Consider the following 27,293-nt stretch of genomic DNA (forward strand, 5'->3'; position numbering starts at 1 on the left):
TCTTGGAAACCGTCAGGGTGTTGCTTCAATTACGTATGCTTTTCTCAAATGTTATTCACTTCGGATACAAGTTAAACATATAAGCTGGTAATATACAAATTTTTTATGTATTGTGTAATAAATTAAGTTTTGGGGCATTACTTGGAAGGATGTAATAAATAAAGTTAATTGTCATGTGCATGGGCTCTTAGAATTGTTGTACCTATTAACAAGAGTTCATAAACATTATGGACTCTTACTATCAATGTGATTTGTTTATACAGCTGAATCACACACAAGAGAATAACCTGTGGGAGCAATAAACATGTAATCATGAACACATTAGTTATTTATTGCTTACCACACGTACAAGGATAACAACGTAGCTTTCTAAATGTAAGTGATGTTCGGACACTTCTTTCAACAACAGTGCTTCTGTTGTCATCAGAAATAATAAAGTTTTCAATCAAGTTTCTATAAAGAATTATTAAAACCATACAAACATAATTGTAATAATTATACATACAAGATTTGTTCATTCTTAAGATGATCGGATTGTTTCATGTCTTCTGCTAACTTTACACTCATTATGTCAAGTTTTCTGGGCGTTATTCTGTATTGAAAAATTTTACATAATAAAAGAAATACAGTTTATAGCTGTAATAGGGGTGTGCACCTTATCAGATGGAAACAGAAGCCTATATAGCTAGACTGGTGGCTCAAATTCGCTACATGCCATGAATACTTGAAAAATAACATTACCAATAGTAGAATGCTGTAATCTATTGAAATAATAGGTAACAAGATCATACACACCATAGTTGAGACATTTAGGGGTCCATGTGGAAGATTCCTTTTCATCGTAAATCTTCTTGTAACTTCAAGTGCTTCATAATCTACTTTACTTACATTTTATTTGTAGTGTCAGCACATTAAGCAACATTGGGATACACATTGGAGAGCAAATACGTATATCATATGTATAGCTGTGGTTAGTTCTGAAACCTTAAAATCAAGAGTGTGGCATGTATGTTGCTGATGTGATTCCAATTCTTTTAAATGTATCTACAGACATGCGGAATTGTGGATGTATATGTAAGGACAGAGTAGCTAACCCGTGAGTCCATTTGTATCTTGATTCTCCACTCATTACCAATAAGTTTCTTTGAGGCAACAGTACAGAAATTTTTCTTCCATCATACTGGTCTTTGAAGTCCATCACAGTCTACATATTCACACAATTGGAATGCTAAAATATATTATGCACACTTACATGGGATCCTAATGTAAGGGAGACAATACCATCTTCAAATGCCGAATGTGTATCAATATGTGGAGGGATACCTAAAACATGTAGAACAATTTAAAACAGTCATCAAACCTAAATAAACTATGCCTATGGAAAAATAAACTAGTCTGGCAATTTTTTGCATGTAAAACTGCTACATCAATATACAGTTGTGACAGTTAACCTTGCCACAAACCACTAGAGGGTTATTTTTTTAAAGATTTGCTTGTGATATATAGTGGAACCTGTTTAAGCCGGGCTTCCAGTTAAATTTTCTTGGTCTTAATATGCAGGTGGCTTGTTGGGTTAGTGTAAAAATGCCTTGCTAGTGGAATTTAAAGTTGGCTTTGGGCCTTTCTATGCAAGTGACTGCTAAGACATGTTCCATCATATACAGAAGAGAATTTACAGAATTGATCATACAACTGTTCTTGTGTTATATACTCTTTACCTTGGCCAGGAAGATACTGGTTAACTGTTAGCTGGTCAGGTTTAGCCGTGATCAAATTATTACACATAATTCTATCAATGACAGGAGTACACACTTCAGGCAGGCCCCCTAGTAGTGGTTTAGTTGGGTCAACATTGTTTGTGGTGTAGTTAAACTCGTATCCATAATGCACCACCTTTCGTAACTTCAGTTCTGCTTCCACTGTTGAAGCTGTAGAATTACCCGAATCACTATGTGGTCTGTTGACTGTGAAACCAAAGAAATTTTGTAAGAGCTGTTCTTCAGATGTGCTGATGTATTCTGGAATCAAAGTCAACCCAGGTGATAAGATAGGAGGAGATCTTATTTCAGTAGTAAACTCAGTTGGAATTTCTACAATATATGACAAATACAAGCACAATGGTGGTCCTTTTAATAGACTATCAGTTAAAAATGCTTTGTCATTGCACAATTCTTGAATGGTATGTCCATTTAGTGTAGATACAGCCTTTACAGAGTGACTTTCAGAGTCAAACAAAGCAAATGCAAACTGCTTTCCTGATGGTGTTATCAACGTCTTGATGTTGTAAAGAGACAAAACATGTTGTAGTAAATAGTGTGGTATTCCTACAGCAACCCCACCATTTGATATACACACAATACGTGATGGCGTTGTAAGGAATTGAATGTTGAGTTTATCTTCTTGACTTAACAACTGCAGTTGAGACCGTTTCTGTTTCTTTACAACCTTTGCATCAGACATGACTGTTAGTGGTAACTATCAGAGCAAAAAAAAATATCAGTTAACATGCAGCTGTATGATTTTATGTTTGTGATTCTACTTAAGTATCTACCATGTATACAGTATGGAAAAACTTTCTTGTGGATTTTTGCATACTTGCTCTAGCATGTATGTAATATATATATAGTGGGTGCCAACAGACTAGACTTAATGCCGATAAGAACACATAAAAGTGAATATAATTATATGGAGCATGCAGTTCTCTTATAGGCACAAACTTCCTACAACCACATTGACCATACTCGTAGCATTTATTACACATTGTTTAGAACGCACTATAACAGCTGTCACTGTGTTAAAGTTCAGTTCATAGTTGCGCATGCGCATTTGTGGTGAAGGAAACCCACTTTGCACATGCACACTTATAGTTTGTAGTATAAAGGTCACGTTTCCAGGCCTCTATGAACTTTGGGTGCAGAGTTTGGAATATAATAACCATAAGGTTCAATTGAGTTCATACTAACTATGGAGACTTTTGTATAGTAATAATACAAAAGGAATCACATGATACAGCAGATTTGAATATGGAATTTTGTAGCTACCCTTTAGCTGATTACATGTTTGGCTCTGATATATATGTCTAAAACTATATTCATGTTGGACAATGTGCATGATTATGTATACATATTTTAGCTTTTCTAATTGCTGTGAAAAGAGAACAGATGTCTCATATAGTTTATAGATATTTTGCTACCTGATCTGTGTATACCCTGCATTTAATTACGGCATGCTTATATGTGCATGAGAAATACAGCACTTGACTGTCTTATATTATAATATGTCAAACTGCATATTTATATATGCATTACATCCATCTTCCCCGTCGTGCAAGCAGAAAAAAATCTTCACCATGCATGCACACATATGTAACATTATTATATACACAACTATATATGCTCCCATGCATTATAGCCTTATATTATATGCTGCATGTGCAATCTGAATGGGTCACATGTCAGTAGCTATCTGGTAGCTACTACTTTACAAGACTAACTAGGCTGGCTGGCTTTTGGTGTAGTGGTTTGTGAATCATCTTCTTGCACTTTTATAGCCATGCACAGTGGCGGATACAGGGGGGTTGCAGCTGAAACCCCCTCTGAAATAGCGCGCGCCCCAAATTTATTGACGAGCCGTCGTGTCAGTGATAAAATCGCCACGTGTGTTATAGAAGGATTCTCTACTGGCGAAAATCTTCATAGTTTAGCTTTTGAAATCACAATTATAACGTTGTACAGCAGGTTGTGACCTTTTTTTTGGTCTTCGACTTACAGCTAGGCTGAAGTTGAGTGGAATCTGAAACCCCCTCTGAAAATTTCTAGATCCGCCACTGATGCATACTAAGAATCTATACACTGCAACTAACAGTGTCACAGTGGTGGATCTAGGAATTTTCATAGGGGGTTTCAGGTTCAGGAAGTTTTCAATAACTGTGACCCAGACTGAGAATGTTAACACAACTCTGTGGCCTATAGCTATCAGCAGCGGAGGAAGTAGTTGGCTGGGCTGACCCAGACTTATTTCTATAGTTTGGTAAGGTGAGACCAAAAAAAAAACAAGAAAGGTTACAACCACCTGACAAGAGCTTTCCACCTCACCAGCTACCATTTCTAGCTGATAAACTACATAAACATCCTTACATAGCTCGCTACACACTGATTACTTTATTAGAGTGACTGCGTGCTCTATTAGAATATCTCGATCTTTATCACGGTTTTCAGCCCCACTCCAAGAAAGATAATTTCGGTGTGATATCATTCTGAGGGGGGGGGGGGGGGGGGGCTTCAGCCCCCTAGCCCCCCCCCCTTTCCGCCGCCTATGCTAGCTATATACACAGATCTATAGCTTAGCAATGAATTAGTAAAAATCACTCCTGACCACTGTTTTCATAGTTGAATCTTACTATAACTAACCCAGGCCTTTGCGCAAAGCTTTGAAACAAAACAGCACTTGTTTTCATTAAAGTAATAATTATTTTTAGAGGCGCTTAACACGGGAGTTTGGCCAAGAGTAAAGGTCCCAATTTGATACACTATGCATTTCAAAGTAATCGTAAATAAATTTGGGGGAAATCGCAATATTTTCCACCGAGATTGCAACCCCCTGTATCCGCCACCGCCACTGCGTGACCTTTGCATCAGTTGGTAACAGCATATTTGCCGGGGGTACGCTAATTACATAATAGCTTTTGCTTAGCTATGACAAACGGTAGCTATGCATGCCGCATGCATGCATGGCTTCACGGCGGCATGCAGACTCGCGGAAGCAAGAAGCCGGATTATTATTTTTTCTCCCGGGCTGGATGTACTGCCCTTGCCTACCACCCCCAGCACCAAGGAGCAAGTGTGCTGGACAACTAAAAGGGGGACAACTAAAAGTCCCTAGGGCCAGCAATATGGCCCATTTCCGGGGAAGCATTGTTGGAACGATGAAGGATGGATCTTGTTCCCCGGATGCACATTGTAGCAGAACGAAGCAATGAAAAAGACAGTGTGCAGCGAATCCACGCCAGAGTGCCACTATAAGATGTTGAGCTGTGGCGAGAAAGCATGTCGGCCAGACGACGATAGAATGTTAGTGCTTCTCCTCCCATTCCACCGGTTGTGGAAAAAACTAAAGGGGTAAAGGAAGCCTGTTCCACCTCCCGGACACGTTCGCCATACTCTCGCTTCTTCTGTAATTCATGACGGCGATATACAGATGGTATGCTGGAGTTACGGTAACTTGGTGCATTTGGGTGAAACACCCTTACGTCAAGAAAGGCACTTTGTCGCCGTCCCCAGAAACCACGTGCATGAATATCTGCCCTGGCATCATCCTGTCGGTTCGCAGACTTGGGAGTGATTACTTCACCACTGAGGGGCTGTAAGGGAGGCTCAGTAGCAACATCTGAACACACCCTTGACAATAAACCTGCCGTGATGTCACGCAAGTCATTGTGTCGCACAAAGGTTAAGCCCCCATGTTGACAGACCATGGCATGGTCGATAGTAAAAGAAGCCCCACAGACACAGTGACTGGGAACATTCAGTAGCCGGATTATTATTTTTTTCCCCGGGCTTGATTGGGGCGAACCTGAGCGAGCCCCACACTAGCTGGTCAAACCCGTGTGTACGAGCGTCAAGTATACGGACATAGTGAACGATCAAATGCGGCGATCATCGTATGTACGAGCGTCACGTTTACGATGATGAACGAGAATGTAACGGTAGAACGTATGTACGAGCGTCACAAACACGGATGGCAAACGAGAATGTAGCGGTCCAAGGTATGTACGAGCGTCACGTATACGGATAGCGAACAAGAATTTACCAGTCCATGCTACCACGTGTGCAGATTGTGCCACATGGCAAGTAATGTGGAGACTGATGAAGCACGAGAAGAGAGGCTACGAAGAAGGAGAGAGCGCGACCGAATTCGCAGACAGACAGAAACACCTGAACAAAGAGATGCAAGGTTTAATATAATCACTTTACAACTCTAGTAGAATTACTCAACCATTTTGTATAGATTGGCTAGGCGCAGAGAGTATGATAGGAATAGATGTACTACTATAAGATTACAGCAGAGTCAGTCAGAAATAGAAGAGAGCCTCAGGACAAGAAGAGAGCAGGCTAGGACAACAAGACGGACCGAAACTACTGAAGAAAGAGAATCAAGGTAAATTTGCAGGACAGTACTTTGATTTTATTCCTACATGTACTGGTACTTCTGCTACTTCATACAGACCGGCAAATGTCAGTATCAACATCAATTGATCAGGCTCGCCCCACAATGCTTTTAGCATTTGTCTAGTTATTATTATTATTATTTATTGCTTTATGGTGTAAACACACCAAAGGTCTGTTGGTAACATGTACCAACAGCCGCGAAAGTACATTACATTACATTATTTATTTACCTACTTACTTACTTAGGCCACTTCAACTAAATCTTTTGTTTCTCGGGCCCGACCGACCCTATATTTTTCAGCATAAAATAATTATGTTAATCACGTGATCACCTTGCAAAGAGTGATAACGCCACGAAGGAGTTGCAAATTTATCTTTAAGCTCTCAAAAAGTAAGTAACACTAAATATCTCAACATAGCTGCCTACTCACAAGTAATACAGCAACCGTAATGTAGCTTAGCCACCGTTTGACTCACTCTTCAGCTGGCAAAATAGCCTATTTTTATTTTTATTTTACCGACCTACCGACCTTTATTTGGCTGAATTTCGCCCGAGAAACGTGAGATTTAGTTGAAGTGGCCTTACTTACTTATATACACACATACATACAGATTCTACAAGTAGTTCAGGTTTGAGGTGGGTGGACGTGACTGGTGGCATCTTGAGCAAGGACAGAGATAGTGCAATGAGCAATTGATGGACTGCCCTTGCCTACCACCCCCAGCACATAAATGGCCTGTGCTGGACAAACCGGGACTTTCTTAGTCCACGGCAAACTGAGACTCTGCCCGAATCAGCTCCACAATTGGGGGAATCTTAACATAGTGACCGATGGATGAGCGGGCTCCGCGGATGCATTGTATGGAGGACTGCAAGAGAGAAAAAGATAGACAGCACCTTAACCACCCCATGACAACAGAGTAATCATCGCCCCACTTAGCTATTTGAAAGTTGATGAGCCAAGCGTTGATAAAAAAACTAAGCCGGATTATGCGGAAGCCGTTTCGCCACAATTACCTCTATAAGACCAAGGGCATAGCAGAGCTAGTTTAGAAACGAGGCTTCAGAAAGCAAGTAGCGGACACGATTATGGCAAGTTCAGTGATATTTCTAGCAGCCGCCCTGATGACGACGGGGCTTGTAATTGGCAAACAAGGGGATTCTTTACCACCTGTGAAAAATGAGTGCAAGTTCCAATCAGTTTCGAAGACCTTTTCTTTACAAGATCCCCAGAACAACACTTGCACCTTTAAAGTTCCTCACTGGAGGTGTAACGGGCTCTGCCGTACAGAGACTCTAGTTTCCAGTAAAACCAAGTACAACGAAGTGACGAAAGTTTATGAATTGAAAGGGATGGATATCCACTGCAGGTGCTGCCAGCCAGACCCAAGCAGAGTCAGCAGGAATGTATCTGTAGGAGAGGTACAGTGTAAAGAAGGATACAAGTGGAGCGGCGAGCCAGTAACGATCGATCTAGTGTGGGGATGCGAGTGTCTGTCATGTATAAATAACAATCCTAGTCTGCCCCAGAGTTAGGGACTCAATACAGTGAACTGACAAGTCACATTGTGTGCAGTCATGACACACAGTCAAGTATTTTAAAACTATTGCAATAGCTATAGCTTATGCCTAGCTAGTTTTATAATCTATAATGAATACACTCTATACTTATTCGTATATACATGCTTGACTATAAAAATTATTTTATATAAATGATACATATAAAGCTATAAATACAATATGCAACTGAATTGTGCAGGTTGAGAATGCAGATGATATAGCTAGCTATAGCAATAGGCAAACACGTCCCTGATGATGTGCATGTATGATGCTACCTCGGATGCTACAGTTGTATATATATACATGCAGTCAATAAAGAAGCACTTTGTCAGTGATGCATGTATGTGTCCTTAGTCCATGCGAATATAATCTATCATGAGAACATCAAAGCCTTTTTACAAACTACAATATATATTATATAATTTATAGTGTTACAGGGATTGATAAATTGAGGGTATAGCGAGAATACCACATATGTGGTCTGTGGTATAGCTACACATATGACACGTGTGCATGTGTAGTACAAAGCTATACAGCATGTATATTTGTGCATGCACATACAAGTAAGCCATTGCATTCCATTGAAGGCAGTGGTAACCAAATATATCACTTCATACCTTACATATCATTATCAGGTGGACACGTGCCCCATATGTAATGCATTATGCATATACAACAGATGACATATCACTGCATACTTAGGTGGCTTTAGGATCAAGGATATCTGATGTATATGATGTGTACTTCTTAATAAATGCCTTCTGTAAGTAATACTGCTAGTTGAGGACCAAATTAGCAGAACACGTCAAATGCAAGGACATTAACTTGATATAAGGATGGTCACTGTAAAACTTTATATGTTTCGGTTGAACAAAACTACCCACACACATACATGTGGGACATGCATGCAAGTCCAATATAAGGAGTATTTGGTCACTACCCACTAAGTAGCCCACTCAATTATGTAAAACAATATTACTGGACCATGCAATGGTCGGTAGTGGATAATGTGACATCTCAATTGACATCTTGATCAAAACTCTGACACTAGATACTCATAAGGATATACAATGATTATACTAACTACTAAACTATATATGTACATTTGTTATACACTCAACAGAACCATCAATAGAAGAATGTTGTGAAATATCAGCACTCGGTCAAGAAGATGACACTTCAAGGAAATCAATGTTTAAGTTGAAGTTGCAAGCTAGATCATTACTGCTGTTGCTACATGTAGTGTTTTACATTCATGAAAAACTTAAACCTTGCAAATCCCCTCACTAAGTGGTTTTAAAACCAGATACTGTACCTTGGTTGTGGTGCCATGTTGATTCTTGAATATAAGTGCTACCCCCATTGCCTCTTTCCAAGGGGAGTCCTTATTCCATGCAAAAGGGAATTGGGTGCGCTTATAATTACCACCTTCAAGGAGTAGCCACAGGGTATGAAGTTATAGTTCAGACACTCTACAAAAGAACGATGAAGAAGCAAGTAGACTTACATGGAGTTACAATGATGTTTGTATAAGCAATCAAATGAACTGAAATAGGAAAAGCAAATCAGCGATAACCTTCACAACACTTGACACTTGAGGCCAAATCATGTGAGAATTACTATGCAATCCTACCACAAGGATCTTCGTGATGTTAAAAACCCGAGGCAAAGCTTATAGGTTTTTAAAAGTCAGGACAATCTGAGTGGGCGGTCTCTAACATAATGTGGGTGTATTTATACTAGTACATAGATGAATTGATTGTGGATTGAGTAAAACATCATCATGTCATCATATCTTGCACAAAATGCAAACCCACAATCACTCAGTTTCTACAAGAAAGCTCACTGACCTGCTCAGCCTCGTGAGGGAGACATAGCAGATCAGTGATCAACTTTGAGATCCGCAATGCACATCAGTGATCATTAGTGAGGTGTGCTGTGTGTTGACTCCCTCAACTGGAGATATATAGATACCTATCTGCTATATAGGAGGTCTCTTCGTGATTTTAATGATCTCATTATCTCCCAAAGATCAAAGGGTTTTATGCATACCATTTTCTAATTATAGGATCTAGTTGTCATGGCATGCATGACAAAATACATACAGTAAATATAGTAGAAAACCTTTAATGTATGACCAACTACACAAAATAGATTTGTAATAGATGAAAGAGTTTCGTATCAACTTCAGGCAATACTACACAAATGCACTAATGTTTTGTCCTGCAAGACTCACTTTTTTCCGCAGGTTGACATGCATATATGCACTGTACACAGTTATGCCATATGTAGATGTAATGTGCAAATAAGATCCACTGGACTGACAGAACAACACAAGTTTACTGAAGTGCTGTAAAAAGATGTGGTTTTCTTGAAGGTTTAGAAAGTTTACAAGTACAACTACTAGCACTTCTACAAATGAAATTTTTGATGCTCAAAGTTATGATTTTGCACACTGGTATTAATCCCACAGCATTTGTGCCATGGCATAATCACGACAACCAACAGATGTAAATTTCCACAGTACAACATGCAGTGGCATTTCTGAGGCTTCTTTTAGTTCCTCAGCAGCTACCAACAGTGAAGCAAGGGGTACAACACCACCCAAAAACTGCATGTAAGATTCTGAATCTCAACATTAAAAAAAAAAACAGATTCTGGATTCCATACTAAGATTCCAAAATTGACATTCCACTTCAAAACTTCACAAAGCTAGTTACACATTTTAATGCATTCAACTATAGCTACCAGGCCAACTGGATCATTGGCAAGGTCAGAGATGCATTGCATTATTGCCTGTACAAATGTTTCAAGACACGTGTGCACTGCTCATGAGACTAAACTGATAACTGTAAGACTTTACATGAGATAACTTACAGTATAAATATACAGAAATATTTGAACTCATTGAAATTCCAGAGATTTCATATTCTTGACCAAGATTCCAGATTCCATTTAGGGATTCTAAGTGATTTGTGTTGGATTCCAGTTGGTGTTCGGCCCCTCGCACTGAAGAGTCATAGTAAAAATTAATGTGAAGAAACACCAGTCATCATTATTGCATGAAAAGAAGACCTCAATTATGCAGAGGTTGCTATATGCACCTCTCACACTCAAACCTGTTTGCTGAAAATCATTACCCTGTACATAGGCGACATTCTTAAGGTACATATCACCATGTAATCACCACAAGTCAAAAATCAGATAGAAGTAACAACGGTGGGCAGTAGCTACCTAGATAAAAGCCTAACTAAATGTGCCACTGCAACAGTAAACAATCAAGATGCCAAGTCACTGAGAGAATAGACTATAAGAAATAATACTGCATGCATGGTTGAAACTGCTACTCCCTGGAATCACAAAAAAAGATGTTCAATAATCTAAACTGATAGGAAAGTGGCCTGACAACAAAATTAATTATCCAGAAATGATAAATTATGGGAAGGACTCTATATGGTCTGATTTCAACACCCCTAGCCAACCGAAATATATAAGACAAAGCAAATTAATGCTGAATTATATACTGGCAAGATTGAAATGACTGTAGAATTCTAATGAAGGAGGTCATGCACATTACCAAACCATTGCAGAAACTTGTATACAACTGCACAGATGATCAATGAACAAATCTTGAAACTGATGACAAAATCATGCTTTCCACATCAATATGCAAGCCAATTACTTTGATTCCTATAGGCTATAGGCTATACAGAGAAATATATCATTGACTAGAGAAATACGTACACTGCACCTTTGTGCATGCATGACTCCTGTGGCAATTGCATGTGCACAAAAGTTATATACTTTTGATTTCCAGTGCACTGTCGGACACCCACACATGTATAGCTACATATAGATAGCTTGAAATCTTATTCATTCATTCAATTTTAACTAACAAAAATGCATGTCCATGGGAGTTGGTTTTAAGAGTTGAGGAACTCTACATTATACCATAGCACTATGAATTGCTTTTTTCTGATGCCATAATTAGCATATTATACTCTTGCATGTTAGTGACAAAGTACTCACTGTACCTCCAAAAAGTTGACCATTGTACATACTAAGCATTCTAAAACTCTATAGATTTGAAGCTGATTGTAAGACACAAAAGCCTACAGCAAAACAATGTCAAGGAATGATTACATAGATAGCCTCCATACAAGTCTGCCATTGAAGTACACTCTTTGCAAGCTGCATAGCGGTGTATGCTTAACTTAAGTTTGCATTCCTTTGGTGTTATTGCTTGATTATGATCTTCATGCATGCAGCATGTGCTCATAACAATGGAACACTCCATGATGGATGTACTATGAACAGTTATATGTGTATGTACATGCTGCATGCATCTACTGGCTGAGACTTCTATTAACTTTCACACCCCAGTCATTGACTATACCTGTGGACATAATCAGCATTTTGCAATTCCTTTCCCCAGAACTGAATCCTGTCTGAACACATTTTTACCCTTAATCATCAAATTACGGAACAAATTACCTCAATCAATACTACTGGACCGCAACCATAGCTAACCAATGTAAATATGATTTTATCTGTTCACCTCTTCCCCAAGACTATAACTAATTGTATAATTATCTGTGTTTTCATACTCATCCTGTGAGATTTACACAGTAATAATAAATATAACTAGTAGAACAAATAACGCAATGAAACCTTATTGCTGTTTATACTTTTGCATGATAAGTGCCAGGTGGACATATTGATAGTGAATTGCAGTGTTTGGACAATGCAACCACACGAATGGAATGCGGCTATATGCAGATTATTTAGTTTTGCTAATAGCTCACATTGGCTGCATGTCAAGGAGGAGGAGGAGCAGCAACAGCAGCAGCAGCAGCAGCAGCAGCAGCAGCAGCAGCAGCAGTAGCAGCAGCAGCAGCAGCAGCAGCAGCAGCAGCAGCAGCAGCAGCAGCAGCAGCAGCAGCAGCAGCAGCAGCAGTAGCAGCAGCAGCAGCAGCAGAAGAAGAAGAAGAAGAAGAAGAAGAAGAAGCCAGTGTAGTCTCGCGCATACGACAGGGCGCGCTATATACAGCTATACAGTTCTCGCATTCATAGGAATCGCGGTGATCCCAGGCGCGTGCATTATGCAAAACATTAAAAAAACTATGCTTGTGTATAGACCAACTATAGCAATATATCGGCAGACTTCCGAGCGTATGCGCACGCTACTAGCTTCACAATTGCAATCAGCTAGCATGCATGCAGTTAGAATCGCATGCGTTACGCGCGAGTCACGTGACTCCTTAACTATATACACATGTGCGCAAATATAAAACCTAATAAATCACGTAAATACATTAACTAAGCTAGCTATGTGTCGTTCATTAGCAATACTGATCATAATGGGGAGCCTCGTGGCCGCCAGTAGTCAAGAAAGCAATGATGGTCAGCAAGGAAACACTGAAGATTCCATGATGCAAGAAATTGAAGAGACAAATCAAACAATGACATCATCAGGAGAAGTGCCAGTATCTGAATTCTTCTACAGCAAATGCGTACTTTTGCCGGTTAAAAAAACGTTTACTTTAAAAGATCCGGCCAGCAAGACTTGCACAGTAGGCATTCCAATGTTTTCCTGCTATGGATATTGTGACACTTCAGCTGAACACTCTCTCAAACTTGAATTTAAGATGAAGGCATACATGCAGAAAATAGATGCACACTGCATGTAAGTGTTGTGAACCAGTGAAACTGTTCAGTGTCACATACCCAAGGAGTCCAGTGATGTGTGAAGAAGGACATCTGTGGACTGGCAAAAATTTCACATTTGATATGCCCATAGAGTGTGAGTGTCTGTCCTGCAAACCCCCAGCTAAGTTGCCGCAGAGATCAACTGGTTATCATGTCACACAACCTGTATAATGTATAAGGCTTCTGTTACTGCAACTGTGACATTGTTGGTAAACAAAAGTAAAGGACTTTCACGTACACAACTATGTGTATGCATTGTCATAAATTCATCAGTACTGTGTTTTGTACATATACTCCCATATTGTGCATAAAATGAGTGTTAACTTGTTTCAAAAAATATTTATTATTGCTATATATAAGAGGAAAAAATATTATACATAGCTAGTCATAATTGGTTTGTTAATTCTATTAGTAATAAAATTTACTATCGGAAAATTATCACAACATACAAAAGCATATGGTACAGTGTATAGTATGTACAAGTTGAGCTGGATCGTGAAAAAACAGCTAAAAATGAAAAGTGGATATTTTCTCCAACCAGATGATTAGTGGTGACAGTAAAAGTGTCATCAACAGACATGTGTGTTATGGCTCCATTACAAGTTTGGAAAAGGGCTGTAATGGACATTGCATTTTATGGCTTCTCTATAGGAAACATATATGGTAGAAATTTTGACTGACCGTAAATATTGTGTCAAGCATTTAAACGATAAAATTTTCATTTTTAGCGGGTCAAGCAGTAGAAGCCAAATTTCAAGATCGTGCGCAAATGCATCCATGAGTTATTAAATGTTTTTGAGGATCCAGCTCAATGCATACATAGCAGCTTTGCAGGGATAATATATTGAAAGCATCTTTTACAGTATTGTCCATTGTGAAGCTCTATATATCATTCTTTTGGCTTATGCAAAAAGGTACTGTTACCTTGCGGTCATGAAAAACTATTACACTCGTTAAACAGCTAACACATAGCCTTTGCTTATTCCAGTCAGCTATAGAAAAAAATGGTACCTATTATATGTCTCCAATCATTGATTGCTTACAAATGATATGTAATCATTTCACCTTAGTTTCAGCCATTCACACTGAATTAGCTATGTAAAACATCACACAGAATGTGTAGCTGTAATAGTACGAGTGATTTCTTTCACAACAACTCAGTCCACAATCACAATACAACTAATTCTTTTTGTTCCTATTTACAAGTCTGGTGTTACATCAAGTGTGTGGGTAGGTGTTGATAGCTATGCATACATGATATAAAAATATATTTCACAACACTTATAAAACAATTAGTTCTACACTACTCCCCTCTTTGAAAGACATGTCCCATGTCTAGTCATCTGAATACCTTGCAGACTTTCTCCTGTTAGTTCTCTGAGGGTATCGACGCTCTGTCTGGCTTGGAAAGTTGGTCATGCTGGTCACTTCTTGTAGATCTTGGGATGCTATGCTGTCATCCTCCACAATTTGTAGTTCTGTGCCAGGGGGTGGCGGACTTCTGTTAATCTGACCTTGAGCACTTAGTGGATCAATTTGTCTTTGTGGGTGCTTTCCTTTCTGCTGTATCCGAACCTCCTGGTGGCAGGGCTTGAGGCGATCAAAGTGCACTACTTGTCTTTTTCTGCTGACTCGAGTGTCCTGTATTCTATACACAGTGTCAGAAAGACATTTCACTACTCTGTATGGTCCAACCCAAAGGGCTAACAGCTTTTTAGATTTCCCCTTAGGGACTACAGGGTTGCACAACCACACAAGTTGGCCAGGGGCAAACTTATCCCCATGCACCTTCAGGTCATATAGTGTTCCTTTTGTCGAATGGCCGAAGTTTGCATGTTTTCCCTTGCAAATTGATAAGCTGTTTCCATTGTTCTCCTTATGTTTGCTGCATATTGACAATGTTCTTGGTTGTGATCAGGTGGAGCCCCATATATGATATCCAAGGGCATGTGTGGCTGCCGACCAAACATCAGAAAGAATGGGGTGTAGCCAGTTGCTGCATGCTTGCTGGTATTGTATGCCAGGCAAACTTTAGGTAGACAACTCTCCCATTCCTCGACCTGACCATTAACCGAGGTTGCAAGCATACTCTGAATGGTGCGATTGAGCCTTTCAACCAGCCCATCACTCTGGGGTGATAAGGTGTGGTGTGAGTCTTTCTGATGTGCAGCATGTCACACACTTCCTTGATTACCTTGGATTCGAATTGTGCCCCCATGTCCGAATGAAGTTGTTCAGGGAGGCCAAAGCGACAAAACATGTGATCAATCAACTTCCTTGCTACAGTCAATGCTTCCTGGTTAGGGATGGCATATGCTTCGACCCATCTAGTGAAGTAGTCGGATGCAACTAAAATATACTTGTTGCCATTGGCAGAAGTTGGGAATGGTCCCATGATATCTGTTGCAACCATCTGCATGGGGTACCCTGTCAAGATTTTCTGTAGTGGAGCTCGTCGCTTCTGGGGTGGGGCCTTTCTAGTAGCACAGTTAACGCAGGTTTTACACCATTCCTTGACCGCACTGGAACAACCTGGCCAAAAGAACTTTTCCCTTATCCTTGCTAGGGTTTTATCTTCTCCCAGATGACCACCCATACTCCCAGCATGTGATTCCTCTAGTACTTCCTCCCTCAGGTCCTTGGGTACTACAAGTTGCAGGTAAGACTTTCTACCATTCTCTTCTTCAAACTTCCTGTACAGTATCCCTTCCTTCAACACCAATTGTTCCCAAAGTTGGACAGGTTGGTGAGTCTCTCTCGGTCCTCCTTTAAGAGTCTGTGTATCTGGCTTATTTTGGGCTTCCACTGCCCTCAGGATGGGTCCTACTATCTCATCTTCAAGTTGCTTCTTTCTCAAGTAACTGTCTCCTGTTGCATTTTTGGGTTCACCAGCGAATGTTGTTGCTGATATTTGTAATGGTGGATTGAGGCAATCTGAACTATCGCTCGTCTGATCTTCTGGTCTCCTTGACAATGCATCAGCATTTTGATGCTGCTTGCCTTGTCGGTGAAGGATGGTGAAGTTAAATTCCTGGAGTTTTTCTATCCATCATGCCAGCTGTCCTTCTGGCTCCTTGAAATTGTGCAGCCAGGTAAGGGAACTGTGATCTGTCCGCAAAGCAAAGTTTCGGCTCAAGAGATAGGGGTGGAAGTGGTTGGTAAATGTAACGAGAGCTAACAACTCTTTTCTGGTAACGCTGTATTTCCGCTCAGCCTTACTTAGGGATCTGCTTGCGTAAGCAATAACTCTCTCTTCTCCCTCATTAATCTGGGACAGTACTGCACCGATTCCTTCCTGGCTGGCATCAGTGTCTAATATAAACGGCTTAGAAAAATCAGGAAATGACAGTATTGGAGCACTAGCTAGACGGTTCTTAAGTGTGGCAAAAGCTGTTTCGCATTCCACTGTCCAGGCAAATTTCCGACCCCGCTCGGTCAGTCTATGTAGGGGTTTGGCTATTTCAGAAAAGTTCCGGACGAATCTACGATAGTACGAAGATAACCCCAGAAATCGTTGAACTTCCTGGACAGATTTAGGGACTGGCCAGCTAGTCACCTTGGCTGTTTTCTCTGGATCAGTTGTAATCCCATCTCTTGACACAATGTGCCCCAAATATGTAACTGCTTCCTTACAAAATGAACACTTGCTTGGCTTTAGACGTAGCCCAGCTTCTCTTAACTTCTGTAAGACACTACTCAGATTACACATGTGTTCTTCGAAATCCAGGCCGATGATAATCACATCATCAAGGTAAACCAGGCATTGTGACCACTGAACCCCTGCCAATACCAAGTCCATGAGTCTTTGGAATGTGGCAGGGGCATTGCAAAGCCCAAAAGGCATCACATTAAACTCATATAGTCCTTCACGTGTTGTAAAGGCTGTTTTGGGTTTATCCTCCTCTGCTACTTCCACTTGCCAGTAACCACTCAACAAGTCCACCGTGGAGAACCATTGCGATCCTGAGAGTGTGTCTAGGGTATCGTCAATGCGCGGTATGGGGTATGCATCCTTATGAGTGATAGAATTTAATTTACGGTAGTCGATGCAAAATCTAGTAGAGCCATCTTTCTTTTTGACCAAGACCACTGGCGAAGCCCATGGACTGCTGGTAGGTTGTATAACTTTGCGCTTCAACATGTCTTGAAGTAGTTCGTGGACCTCCTCTCTTTTACACGGTGGTATTCTCCTAGCTTGCTGTCGTATTGGGTGGTGGTCTCCAGTGTTGATAGAGTGCTGCAATTGTCGGTTCTACCTATTTGGTTGTCATTCATTGCAAAGACGTCTGCAAAGCCTAGCAGGAGGTTGAATAGGCGGTGCTTCTGTTGCAGATTAAGGGTACTTCCGCTGCTCTCGACTAACCCCCAAAGCACCTCTTGATGTGCTGGAGTAATATCCAACTCTGGGGCCATAGCAGATTCTGTAGCACTTGCAACTATACATGTGGTCAGTGGTTCAACTGCCGATGCACTGGCTATAGCTGTTCCCTTATGTAATGTGACAGAGCCTGTAGAAATGTTAAGAAGCCGCACGGGTACGTTCGTTACGTCATCGTGCTGTTGAGGAGTTACTACCGCATTTGCTGTGACGAAGCGGTTGGAAAGGCGAGCCAAATCTTCGACCAGCATCACGCCGCTACACCCCACTGTAGGTGTATCCACCCTTGCCATGACTTCTATAAGACTGTGAGGTGGTAGAATTACCTGGTCCTGCAGTAGTACTTTGGCTACTTTCGCCGTCCCTTGGGTATTCTCGGAATCTGGGTCCCGTGTGAGATGTAGGGCTCTCCCCTTAAGGTGTAGCGTTCGCTGTTCAGTATTGATGCAGCAGTGATTGCGTTCCAGAAAGTCAAGCCCTAGTATAGCGTCAGAGTTAAGCTCCCTGGCTACAACAAAGTCTCCAGTGACGTCAATGCCCGCGAAATTTATACTCAAACTGGTTACCCCTAAGATGGGAATAGCACTACCTTCAACCCCAACTAGTTTGTGACCATCCCAATTAACTAAGCTCAGCTTCCCATCGTTTATTGTCTGCCACATGCGATCGCTTATAAGACTAATAGCGGCTCCCGTATCAAGCATAAAGCGAAAATCTTTCCCAAGCACGGAGCCAACAACATGGTACGCAGTGGCGGGGTTAACCGCCCGTTTTAAAATTGTTAAAAAGTGCAGAATGTTGTGCATTAAAGTCTGATTGGGTCTTAATACCAGTAGAGCCCTCATTTGCGTGACCCGCCGCATCGAGGGCTATAGTCGTTTCCCGTACGATCTGCAGCACAGCCTCTGGAAAAATGGCCTTCTCTCCCACATCGTCGGCAAACAATTGGATCCCGAGGTCGGTCTTGTGATACCCTTTTGCTTTGTGGCTGATACCCTCGCTGTTTCTCTCCGTTGGCCACCTTTTGCTCCAAGCGATCGAGGCGAAGTGTGAGGTCACGGAGTGCAGACAGGATCGCGATCTTGTTTAGTCTGTACTGCTGCAATGGTTTCAACTGTCTCCTGCGTATTTGCATCAGCATCAGTTTGTTCTTTCTGTGTCACTTCAGCCACTGAAACTGGACGCGAGGCAGGGCAAGTTGTCATCATGTACGACTCTATTTCCAGGGTATACGAGACTGCCTCATCAATATTTCTTGGGCGTTTCTGTTTGACTGATAGAGCTAGGGCAGGCTTATCTAACAATGTCAGAAACCTGTCTAGAGAAAGCTGCTCCTTAGCTTTGTCCTCTAAATCTGGGAAAGCTTTATCGTCCAATAAACGTAAATTATCACCTAACTCCTCCCAGGCCTCTCCACGATGGCGTTTGCGGGTCTGAAATTCCACAGCATAGAGTTCCCTCCGACTGTCAGGCTCAAATCTTTTCCGTAAAGCGTCTTTTGCCGTATCATAATGACCTTTTGCCTCATTGCTGATGCGCCTCCAAGCACTTTGAGCTTTTCCCGTCATGCGTACTTCCAACCAGAGAAGGCGATTAGCCTCGTCCCATTCATTGACTCGTGCCACACTTTCGAAATGGCCTATCCACTCATCCCAATTTGACGACGCTTCACCATTAAAAGCATCAGGAGTAATAATGGGACGTACCTTCTGGGATTGATGGCCTCCTCCAAGTGGTTGCGGCTGGCTGGTGTTTTGCTCTTGTGACATCTCGGTGGCTAGCAATAAACAGACGAGAACAACGGCACAATATTGTATGGTGTGTTGACCTTCGCTGGTACCGTTCTAGACCAATCCAACTAGTCAAACCACGGTACCAGGTTAATCGACTTGGGTTATAAGTTCGGCACAGAATCTCTGCCGGTCCACTTGAGGTTAAGGATGCCGACTACGCCAGTGTAGTAGGAGTGATTTCTTTCACAACAACTCAGTCCACAATCACAATACAACTAATTCTTTTTGTTCCTATTTACAGGTCTGGTGTTACATCAAGTGTGTGGGTAGGTGTTGATAGCTATGCATACATGATATAAAAATATAGCTATTTCACAACACTTATAAAACAATTAGTTCTACATAGCTTTATACCCGTGGTAAAATATTACTGGCTTTGTTACAACAGTGCTACTAGTTAATACCTAGTAACACATTATTGTTGTAACTTAGTTACTTTTCGATAATTGTAGTTACAAATTATTAGCTACAAAGGATGTATTATTTTACTATGAAATGTAAGGAAAAATTAGGAACTTTATCACGCTATTGGGATAAACAAGGGTCATCACCTGAAAGCAAATTTGATCTCTATACCTTAGCCATACTAGTATATTGCTAACTATTATCTTATAGGGATAAACCTTATGCTTCAGGTCACAGGTGACAACCTCCCTTGTTTATTATTGTACTGATCCCCAATAACTTATAAAATTGAGTCATGATTTTTCATCATACCGTATCAAAGGAAAGAACTTGATGGTGCCAGATATAGGAGGCTATACAATTGCATGGCAAAACTACAACACTACTTATGTAATTATCAATATGCAAATTAGCTAGTTGTTTCATGTAGTTCTCAACATGTTCTCACCATTGCTCAGCCTTAACAGCGTAAAACTTGCAAAGTCTATCTATTACTTTGACCGTTGAAGGCGCAGTTCAAAAATTACAAATGATTTGCATTTTGATAGGCAACACCTGACTGTTCACAACAAGTGAATCAACACTTTGTATTGTATATTAAATTAAAGACACAAAGGATGACAAAGGTAACTTGAGTCCAGCAATTGTATAGTTACTGGGGTTATCAAAAAGTCAGATCTCGGGTCCAAGTGATGTGAAACAAATCAAGCCCATAGCAATTACCACCATTGAGTTACACTTGACTTGGCTACATCCATACAAAATTTTATTGAAATATACGGTAGAATGTAGGAATAGTGGCTCTGGAAGTGCACACCTGAAATAAGTTTCAGTACATGTCTATAGAGCTTTGTTTTACGTGATACCATAAAATGGGTGTGTCCCACAATGCATGACATAATCATGCTATTGGAGTAATACAATAAATATTTTGAAGTAAAACTCTACCAATGAAAGTTCTAGATTGTTCTAGAACATTCTATGTAGAAGTCCTCAAAAATCTGCATTTTATTAGAGTATTACCAAGTATCGAAGTAAACCACGCAATAAATCTACCAATGAAAGTTCTAGAACATTCTGTGCATGTTCTATTTGAAGTCCTCAAAAATGTGCACTCTATTAGAGTATTACAATAATAGTATATTAAAAATTAAATGAAATACGGATCCAATTGATAAAAAGTAGTGAAATAAGAGATGAATGATGGTATTACAGCATAGTTCAGTGACCCATATAACAATGATTTTGTTCAATGCCAAAGTAGGGATCTTCCCACCGAGCTATGCTGTAATACCATCATTCATCTCTTGTTTCACTACTTTTTATCACTTGGATTCCTACTTCATTTTTAAATTAATAATTTTTAATATGCTAGTTTGTTTGGTCATAGATAATATATACCTATATATTATCTATGGTTTGGTTTGGTGACTGCTATTAGCGTGACTGCTATATTAGAGTATCTCCTCGAGTATCTCGAGTCAGCCTTTCACCTACCAGGGTGTGTGGCATATTTTAGCATTACAAATACAGTGAGACCATTAATAACAGGACGTGTCATCATGATTGAGTAAATAAATTGTTACAAGGTGTGGTCTCAGGCCGTTCTTGATCATTATTAATCAACCTGGCAAGATCACATTAATAGTCATGGTATTAATAAAAATTTGTTTGCGGCATCTAAATATGTTGCTCAACGAAAGTGTTGATAGGGAAAATTATCGCCTCAATATGGTGCAAGAAGAAGGACGAAGACAGCCTGATTGAAGATAAAAGGAAGGACAAGGCACAGAGGGCATACACTCGTCAGAACTCAAAAAGGCACATCCCACTAGTGAATTTGTTATTGTAGTGCAAAATGGTGGCCATGCGCTGCTTTGTTTGGCCTCCAGCCTTGTGACTGTAGTCAGAAAGGCAGGCTGACAGTCAGACAAAAATTCAAATTTCAGTGATTTTTTAAAAATTTTATATATAACCAGCCACCTGTATTTTCTTGTTTTTAATGCTGTATTTGATATTAGATGGACTAATAAGGTGATTTTCATTGCATAAGATGTTTCTAGGATGATTTTTAAAGGCAGCATTTTAGGCGAAACACGTCACTTTTTGGGGGATCCTACTTAAACAGTATTGCCATACTGTTTGATATTACCAAATATTGAACTAAAGCATGCAATGTATACAATACATTTATAAGTTCAATAATCATCATTGTGTCTGTATAGATATGTAAGTAAATGTACCATTTTTTCACAACTTGACTGTTTTGTGTAGATTTCACTTTTTTGTGTATTTTGTAATGCCCCAAAACCAGACTATGGCTGACTTTGGGTTGCCTTAAAAAACGCCTGGGTGAAAAAAATCAAAGGTTATCATTATCAACATCAACATCAACATTATCAACATCAATTTATTAACATTATCATCATTGCAGCCAGGAAATGGCTGCAATGATGATAATGTTAATAAATTTAATAATGGCTGTGTGCATTGTTAAAATTTATTAGCATTAACATCATTGCAGCCATTTCTTGGCTGCCACCTTTGATTTTATAACTTTTTTCACCCAGGAATTTTAAGGCTGCACCATTTTTTCACAGCTTGGCTGTTTTTGTGTTGATATTTATAAGCAGATCTAAACTAGTATAAATCAAGTGAAATGATTGCAGCAAAGACAGCAGCAGTTCAGTGGTTAAGGATGCAGGTGTTAGGTATGGAGGTCCCTGGTTCAAACTGTGGTAAGGTTTTATTGGGACATTTTTAGTGCACATTTTTCATCCCATGGTGACTGCTCTAATAGAGTATCCAGATCCCACAATTTTACACTTTGTTTTATAACTTTGTAACTGTAACTATATTTTTCAAACCATCAAAGGGCACTGCTACGATTATCTGCCTATGTACACACCGAATTTCAAGTTATTCCCATACTCAGTTTACCCTGTAGCCATGACAGAAGTTTGATCATTTTTAATGTGAATAAATGCCTAGCATTTCACCCACATGCACGCCTTTGCTTCAAGTCTTTCAATTCTAATCGTATAGCTGTAGCATTCAAAAGGTTTTGTTAGATTGTCATTTTCATAATTAAACAATATAATATCTGTCTTGCAGCATCAACTAACTAGCCATATACAACAACAGGTCTACACAGAAATGTCTCTCATTAACTGTTCTTGTCTAGTGTTCTATCATGTGTGTGGGTAGGTGTAATAATGCCATTGTAATATTTACACTATTGATAATCTTAACTCTTCTTTAATAGTGTCTACTGATGAGGAGGGTATAATACCATCAGCCCTGGAAGAGGCAATCGTCCAACACAATGCCACACATGCTACTCGTCCACTAACCGAGACAAAGCCATACAGAGGAATAATATACCTGATCCCAACATTTCATAATCCAACTGGAAAATGTTTGAGCCCTGGTAAGAATTTTTATTAAAGCCATGCCGTGTAGCGTGTCACATGTAAGACCTTTTATAATGATCTAACTGTTTTGTCGTCCTGAATTCTGATTGTTTTCTAGAACGCTGCAAACAGATCATAGCAATAGCCAGGAGACACAACCTACTGATAGTGTGTGATGATGTCTACAACCTGTTGTATTTTACTGACAAGCCACCAACAAGACTCTACTCCTACGACATCAAGTAATCACATTAAATTTCACACAAGAAAATTGTTTAACACCAGTGTGTATAGGACTGACCCGAATTATGTTGGTAGCGTGGTGTCCAATTGCTCTTTCTCCAAAGCGTTTTCTCCTGCAGTGAGACTAGGATGGATAGAAGCTCCTTATAAAATACTGAAATTGGTAGCTTCAAGGTGTGCGCGTGTGTGTGTGTGTGTGTGTGTGTGCGTGTGCGTGTGCGTGTGCGTGTGCGTGTGCGTGTGCGTGTGCGTGTGCGTGTGCGTGTGCGTGTGCGTGTGCGTGTGCGTGTGCGTGTGCGTGTGCGTGTGCGTGTGCGTGTGCGTGTGCGTGTGTGTGTGTGTGAGTGAGTGAGTGCATGCGTGCGGGCATGCGTGCGTGCGTGCGTGTGTGTGCGTGCGTGCGTGCGTGCGTGTGTGTGCGTGCATGCATGCGTGCATATGTGTGTGTGCACGTGCGCACTCACAATTCACCACCATTCAGTGTAAACATTTTATCCCTTTAGTGGTATAGCTGTTGGTTCAGGCTGTTTCAACCACATGATGTCTGGCATTATGGCCAGTGTTATTTCACAAGGCCATCTGGATGACGTTATCAAAGAATATCGCACATTAAATGAAGTAAGAAAACACAAGTATGTAATAATATGGCTTTACTCTAATGACTGTGATTTAGTTGCAGTCCAGAGCTATATCAGATGTTTTTGAGAAGGAAATGCCTAAAGAAGTACATTTTAGCCAACCTATGGTTCGTCAATGTTGCATACAAAATCATCTATACTACTAATACAATAGGGTGGATATTATGTGTGGGTGACTCTTCCAGAAGGAATGAATGCTCAAGGTATGTATGTAATAGCATATTATATAAACTATTGTATTGTGGTAACAATATAGATGTAATGGACGAGTGTTTTAGAAAGTTCAAAATCAGTTTTCGCCCAGGAAATAAGTAAGGAAATTAACTATAAATATTGTATTTATGTAAAAACATTGGCAATTGGAATCACATAACTATTTCAAATTTCATAGAATTTCAGCCCTTTTATTGCCATTTTTAAATACTTCTAGTGGTCATATTTATACAATGGTACCCTTTTTGTATAAAAATCAAGTAAATTTTTATAATTTTACACTACTAGTTTTCACTGATGGCTATCACTCTCTAACACTACAGGGTAAGCCTAGTACACTGAATTCATCCACAAAATATGCTTCTTTCAGATGACTCTGGCTTTGTCCCTATTGTTAGATGTCTACTGGTAATTTTAAAATTGCCCTCAGTAAACAGAGAGCCTCCACTGGCCCTAAACTATGTAGCTTAGGTCTGCCGTGCTTTGTACTATTTGTTTCACTCTGTCCATTTCTTGCTCCTATAAGTACCAAAAGTCCACAAATCGGGAGATATTGCTCTGCTATAAAAAAAGATATATATAATACTATGGCTATAGTTGTGGTGAAATTTAGTGGCACAGTGTTAGCCAATGGCAAGCTATGATCAGGTGAATACTTGAAACTGCTAAATCTAATGAATCGTCATTGGCAATGGGGGGGGGAGGGGGGGGGGACTAGATAAGAGTCCCTCCACTGTAATTTTATAGGGACTTATCTCTCCATATTTAAGATCGAGATATTCTAAAAGAGCAGTCATCTACTCTAATAGTGTAGTCGTGTAGTCAAATACAACTTTCAGGTACATTTTCAAACAAAACTCAGAGAGTAGTTTTAAAAACTGGAGAATACCCAAGACCATTGAGCATGCTACATAAGTCTTAAAACTTTGTTACGATGCACCTGCATATCATACGATGCACAAAAGGGCACCTTTAGTCACAGAAGGGAATAATTGATATCTTTCCATATTTGCTGATGTTTTTATTAAATAATGATATGTAATGGTACAAGAGGATAATACCAATATATGTAAACGTTTGGCTTATACTCACAACTAAATTTATTCTGTAAATATTTTGAGAACAGTTTCTGCAATTCATTCTTGCAAAATGGTTTAGTATTTTATACATAATTTCTTAAATTTGTAAATTTTGTGTTTTATTAAAAGTAGCTACTAGCTATATATATATATATAGTTAACAATAACAAATACTTTTGTTAGCACTTACAAGTCACAACAAGTGTGCATTGTAGATTTATAGCCTATGTACTAATTTGGATTTACCTTTTTGTCAACTAAAGAACTAAGCCAGTCGAGGATAATTCTAAGCTTTTTATGGTGTTGTTGTCCCCCTAGCTGTATGACGACCTTAGATTATTGTAATAAATGCTCACTAAAATCAATGTTAATGCCACATTGACTGCCTAGGCAAGTATTATGTGCACTATGGTTTGTGTATGGTTTATGAAGTCAAATAATATTATAATGAAATATGTAATTATGTCCTAGTTTTACATATAGTGTATTCTTGTATGTTGAGTATGTTATTCCCATAGATTGGAGCTCACTAGACATTAATAAAAGACTTTTATGCGGTATCTTACTCTTCAAATGAAGCTTTACAATTTGTTTGTACATATAGGTCTATGTCTAAAATTGTCTTGTTGGTAATGGAATGCTAGTTAGCTTACATCAGCGCAATCAGTCCAAAATTTGCTCAGTAAAAGCTATAATAGTGTTAAATGCTGTTTATCATTCCCAATCCATGGTCAAGCTAGTAAATCAGGAGAGCAGTGGCTCCCATATATGGATGTTAAAGTTACAGTGGAATCTCTTGCATAAGGCTTAATTTACTCAAACATTTTTTTTGTTGTTTGACAGTCATAGTCTTACATAAATGCTGAGAGATTTCACTGTAATTTAAACCACAAAATATTTTTCCATAGATTTTCAGCAAGCGGAAACTTTAAGAATTGTTTCCGCATCTGCTTCGCATTTTACAACGTTGATACCCTTCGTTTTGCTGCCAAGAAAATAATTTCTGTGATACAGCATCATCTTTAACTTGACAACAAAATATCTTAGAAACATATAGACAATGAAATGACAAGACAGACAATATGTAGCAGCCTGTTTGCTCACTATTTAGTTATTATTTGTGGCTGCAGTACAACAAGCATATTATTAATGTGTTTTATAGTTAATACTACATGTACGCATAGTATACTGGTTCGAGGCTACCTAGGTCCAGTCATGGATTTTTTCTCCTTTCTCCACCTTTTCAAACACACCTTAAGTAGTTAAAGTCTAAGTAGCTAAAGTCTTTGAGCAGGCTGTAGGACCAGGTGCCCTACAGACCTTCAGCACTTGTGCTGTAAAGCATTAATAAATAAACTAGTGTCCATTTGGTTCTACTTGGGGTACTTAGAGATAATGAGTTACTCTCTAGAATTCCTATGGATATAATTACATGAAAATAACAAGGAGAAAACATCCTGACCACCTGGTAGACTCCTGTAAGCGTTCGAGCGTAAATCGGATGGCTGCAGGTTCGAGGCTACCTAGGTCCAGTCATGGATTTTTTCTCCTTTCTCCACCTTTTCAAACACACCTTAAGTAGTTAAAGTCTAAGTAGCTAAAGTCTTTGAGCAGGCTGTAGGACCAGGTGCCCTACAGACCTTCAGCACTTGTGCTGTAAAGCATTAATAAAAATACTAGTATACGTACGATAT

General features: G+C 39.7%; 3 protein-coding genes and 2 long non-coding RNA genes across 8 annotated transcripts; 3 read left to right on the forward strand and 2 right to left on the reverse strand.

Moving 5' to 3' along the window:
- Window positions 1-43: 43 nt before the first annotated feature.
- Window positions 44-23,830, reverse strand: LOC136238888 (alkylated DNA repair protein alkB homolog 8-like). Of its 4 annotated transcripts, none has more exons than XM_066029524.1 (7): window positions 23,728-23,830; window positions 1,719-2,475; window positions 1,253-1,323; window positions 1,095-1,204; window positions 506-592; window positions 341-453; window positions 44-287 (listed from the first exon to the last, which is right to left on the reverse strand). In XM_066029524.1, the coding sequence occupies exons 2-7, from the start codon at window positions 2,458-2,460 to the stop codon at window positions 256-258; spliced, it is 1,155 nt and encodes a 384-aa protein (XP_065885596.1). In that variant the 5' UTR covers window positions 2,461-2,475; window positions 23,728-23,830; the 3' UTR covers window positions 44-255. The 4 variants fall into 4 exon arrangements, 3 of the variants coding, with proteins under 3 accessions (XP_065885596.1, XP_065885595.1, XP_065885594.1); XM_066029523.1 differs by lacking the exon at window positions 23,728-23,830 and adding an exon at window positions 6,410-6,738; XM_066029522.1 differs by lacking the exon at window positions 23,728-23,830 and adding an exon at window positions 6,406-6,738.
- LOC136239437 (uncharacterized) lies at window positions 4,867-5,479 on the reverse strand. The gene has a single exon (XM_066030177.1). The coding sequence runs from the start codon at window positions 5,471-5,473 to the stop codon at window positions 4,868-4,870; it is 606 nt and encodes a 201-aa protein (XP_065886249.1). The 5' UTR covers window positions 5,474-5,479; the 3' UTR covers window position 4,867.
- Window positions 5,583-6,295, forward strand: LOC136238889 (uncharacterized). The gene is made up of 2 exons (XR_010693242.1): window positions 5,583-5,952; window positions 6,007-6,295. It is a non-coding gene; the product is annotated as an uncharacterized lncRNA (long non-coding RNA).
- On the forward strand, window positions 6,309-7,884 carry LOC136238890 (uncharacterized). Its single transcript, XR_010693243.1, has 2 exons — window positions 6,309-6,370; window positions 6,780-7,884. It is a non-coding gene; the product is annotated as an uncharacterized lncRNA (long non-coding RNA).
- On the forward strand, window positions 22,673-26,786 carry LOC136237762 (uncharacterized). Its single transcript, XM_066027978.1, has 9 exons — window positions 22,673-22,751; window positions 23,279-23,443; window positions 23,545-23,668; window positions 23,721-23,843; window positions 24,173-24,287; window positions 24,343-24,414; window positions 24,462-24,510; window positions 24,564-24,618; window positions 26,508-26,786. The coding sequence occupies exons 1-9, from the start codon at window positions 22,673-22,675 to the stop codon at window positions 26,623-26,625; spliced, it is 900 nt and encodes a 299-aa protein (XP_065884050.1). The 3' UTR covers window positions 26,626-26,786.
- Window positions 26,787-27,293: the final 507 nt, after the last annotated feature.

This window comes from Dysidea avara, chromosome 11 (genome assembly GCF_963678975.1).
Source record: "Dysidea avara chromosome 11, odDysAvar1.4, whole genome shotgun sequence".
Lineage (NCBI taxonomy): Eukaryota > Metazoa > Porifera > Demospongiae > Dictyoceratida > Dysideidae > Dysidea > Dysidea avara.

Bases quoted from the DNA above. Each gene is read 5' to 3' on its own strand.
- LOC136238888 (XM_066029524.1), bottom strand. From the start codon at position 2,460: ATGTCTGATGCAAAGGTTGTAAAGAAACAGAAACGGTCTCAACTGCAG. The intron at 1,324-1,718 runs GTAAAGAGTATA...TACATGTTTTAG, and splicing joins CCAGTATCTTCCTGGCCAAG to GTATCCCTCCACATATTGAT. The intron at 593-1,094 runs GTTAGCTACTCT...TTTTCAATACAG, and splicing joins AGATACAAATGGACTCACGG to AATAACGCCCAGAAAACTTG.
- LOC136239437 (XM_066030177.1), bottom strand. From the start codon at position 5,473: ATGGTCTGTCAACATGGGGGCTTAACCTTTGTGCGACACAATGACTTG.
- LOC136237762 (XM_066027978.1), top strand. From the start codon at position 22,673: ATGATTGCAGCAAAGACAGCAGCAGTTCAGTGGTTAAGGATGCAGGTG. The intron at 23,444-23,544 runs GTAAGAATTTTT...ATTGTTTTCTAG, and splicing joins TGGAAAATGTTTGAGCCCTG to AACGCTGCAAACAGATCATA. The intron at 24,511-24,563 runs GTATGTATGTAA...GTAACAATATAG, and splicing joins AGAAGGAATGAATGCTCAAG to ATGTAATGGACGAGTGTTTT.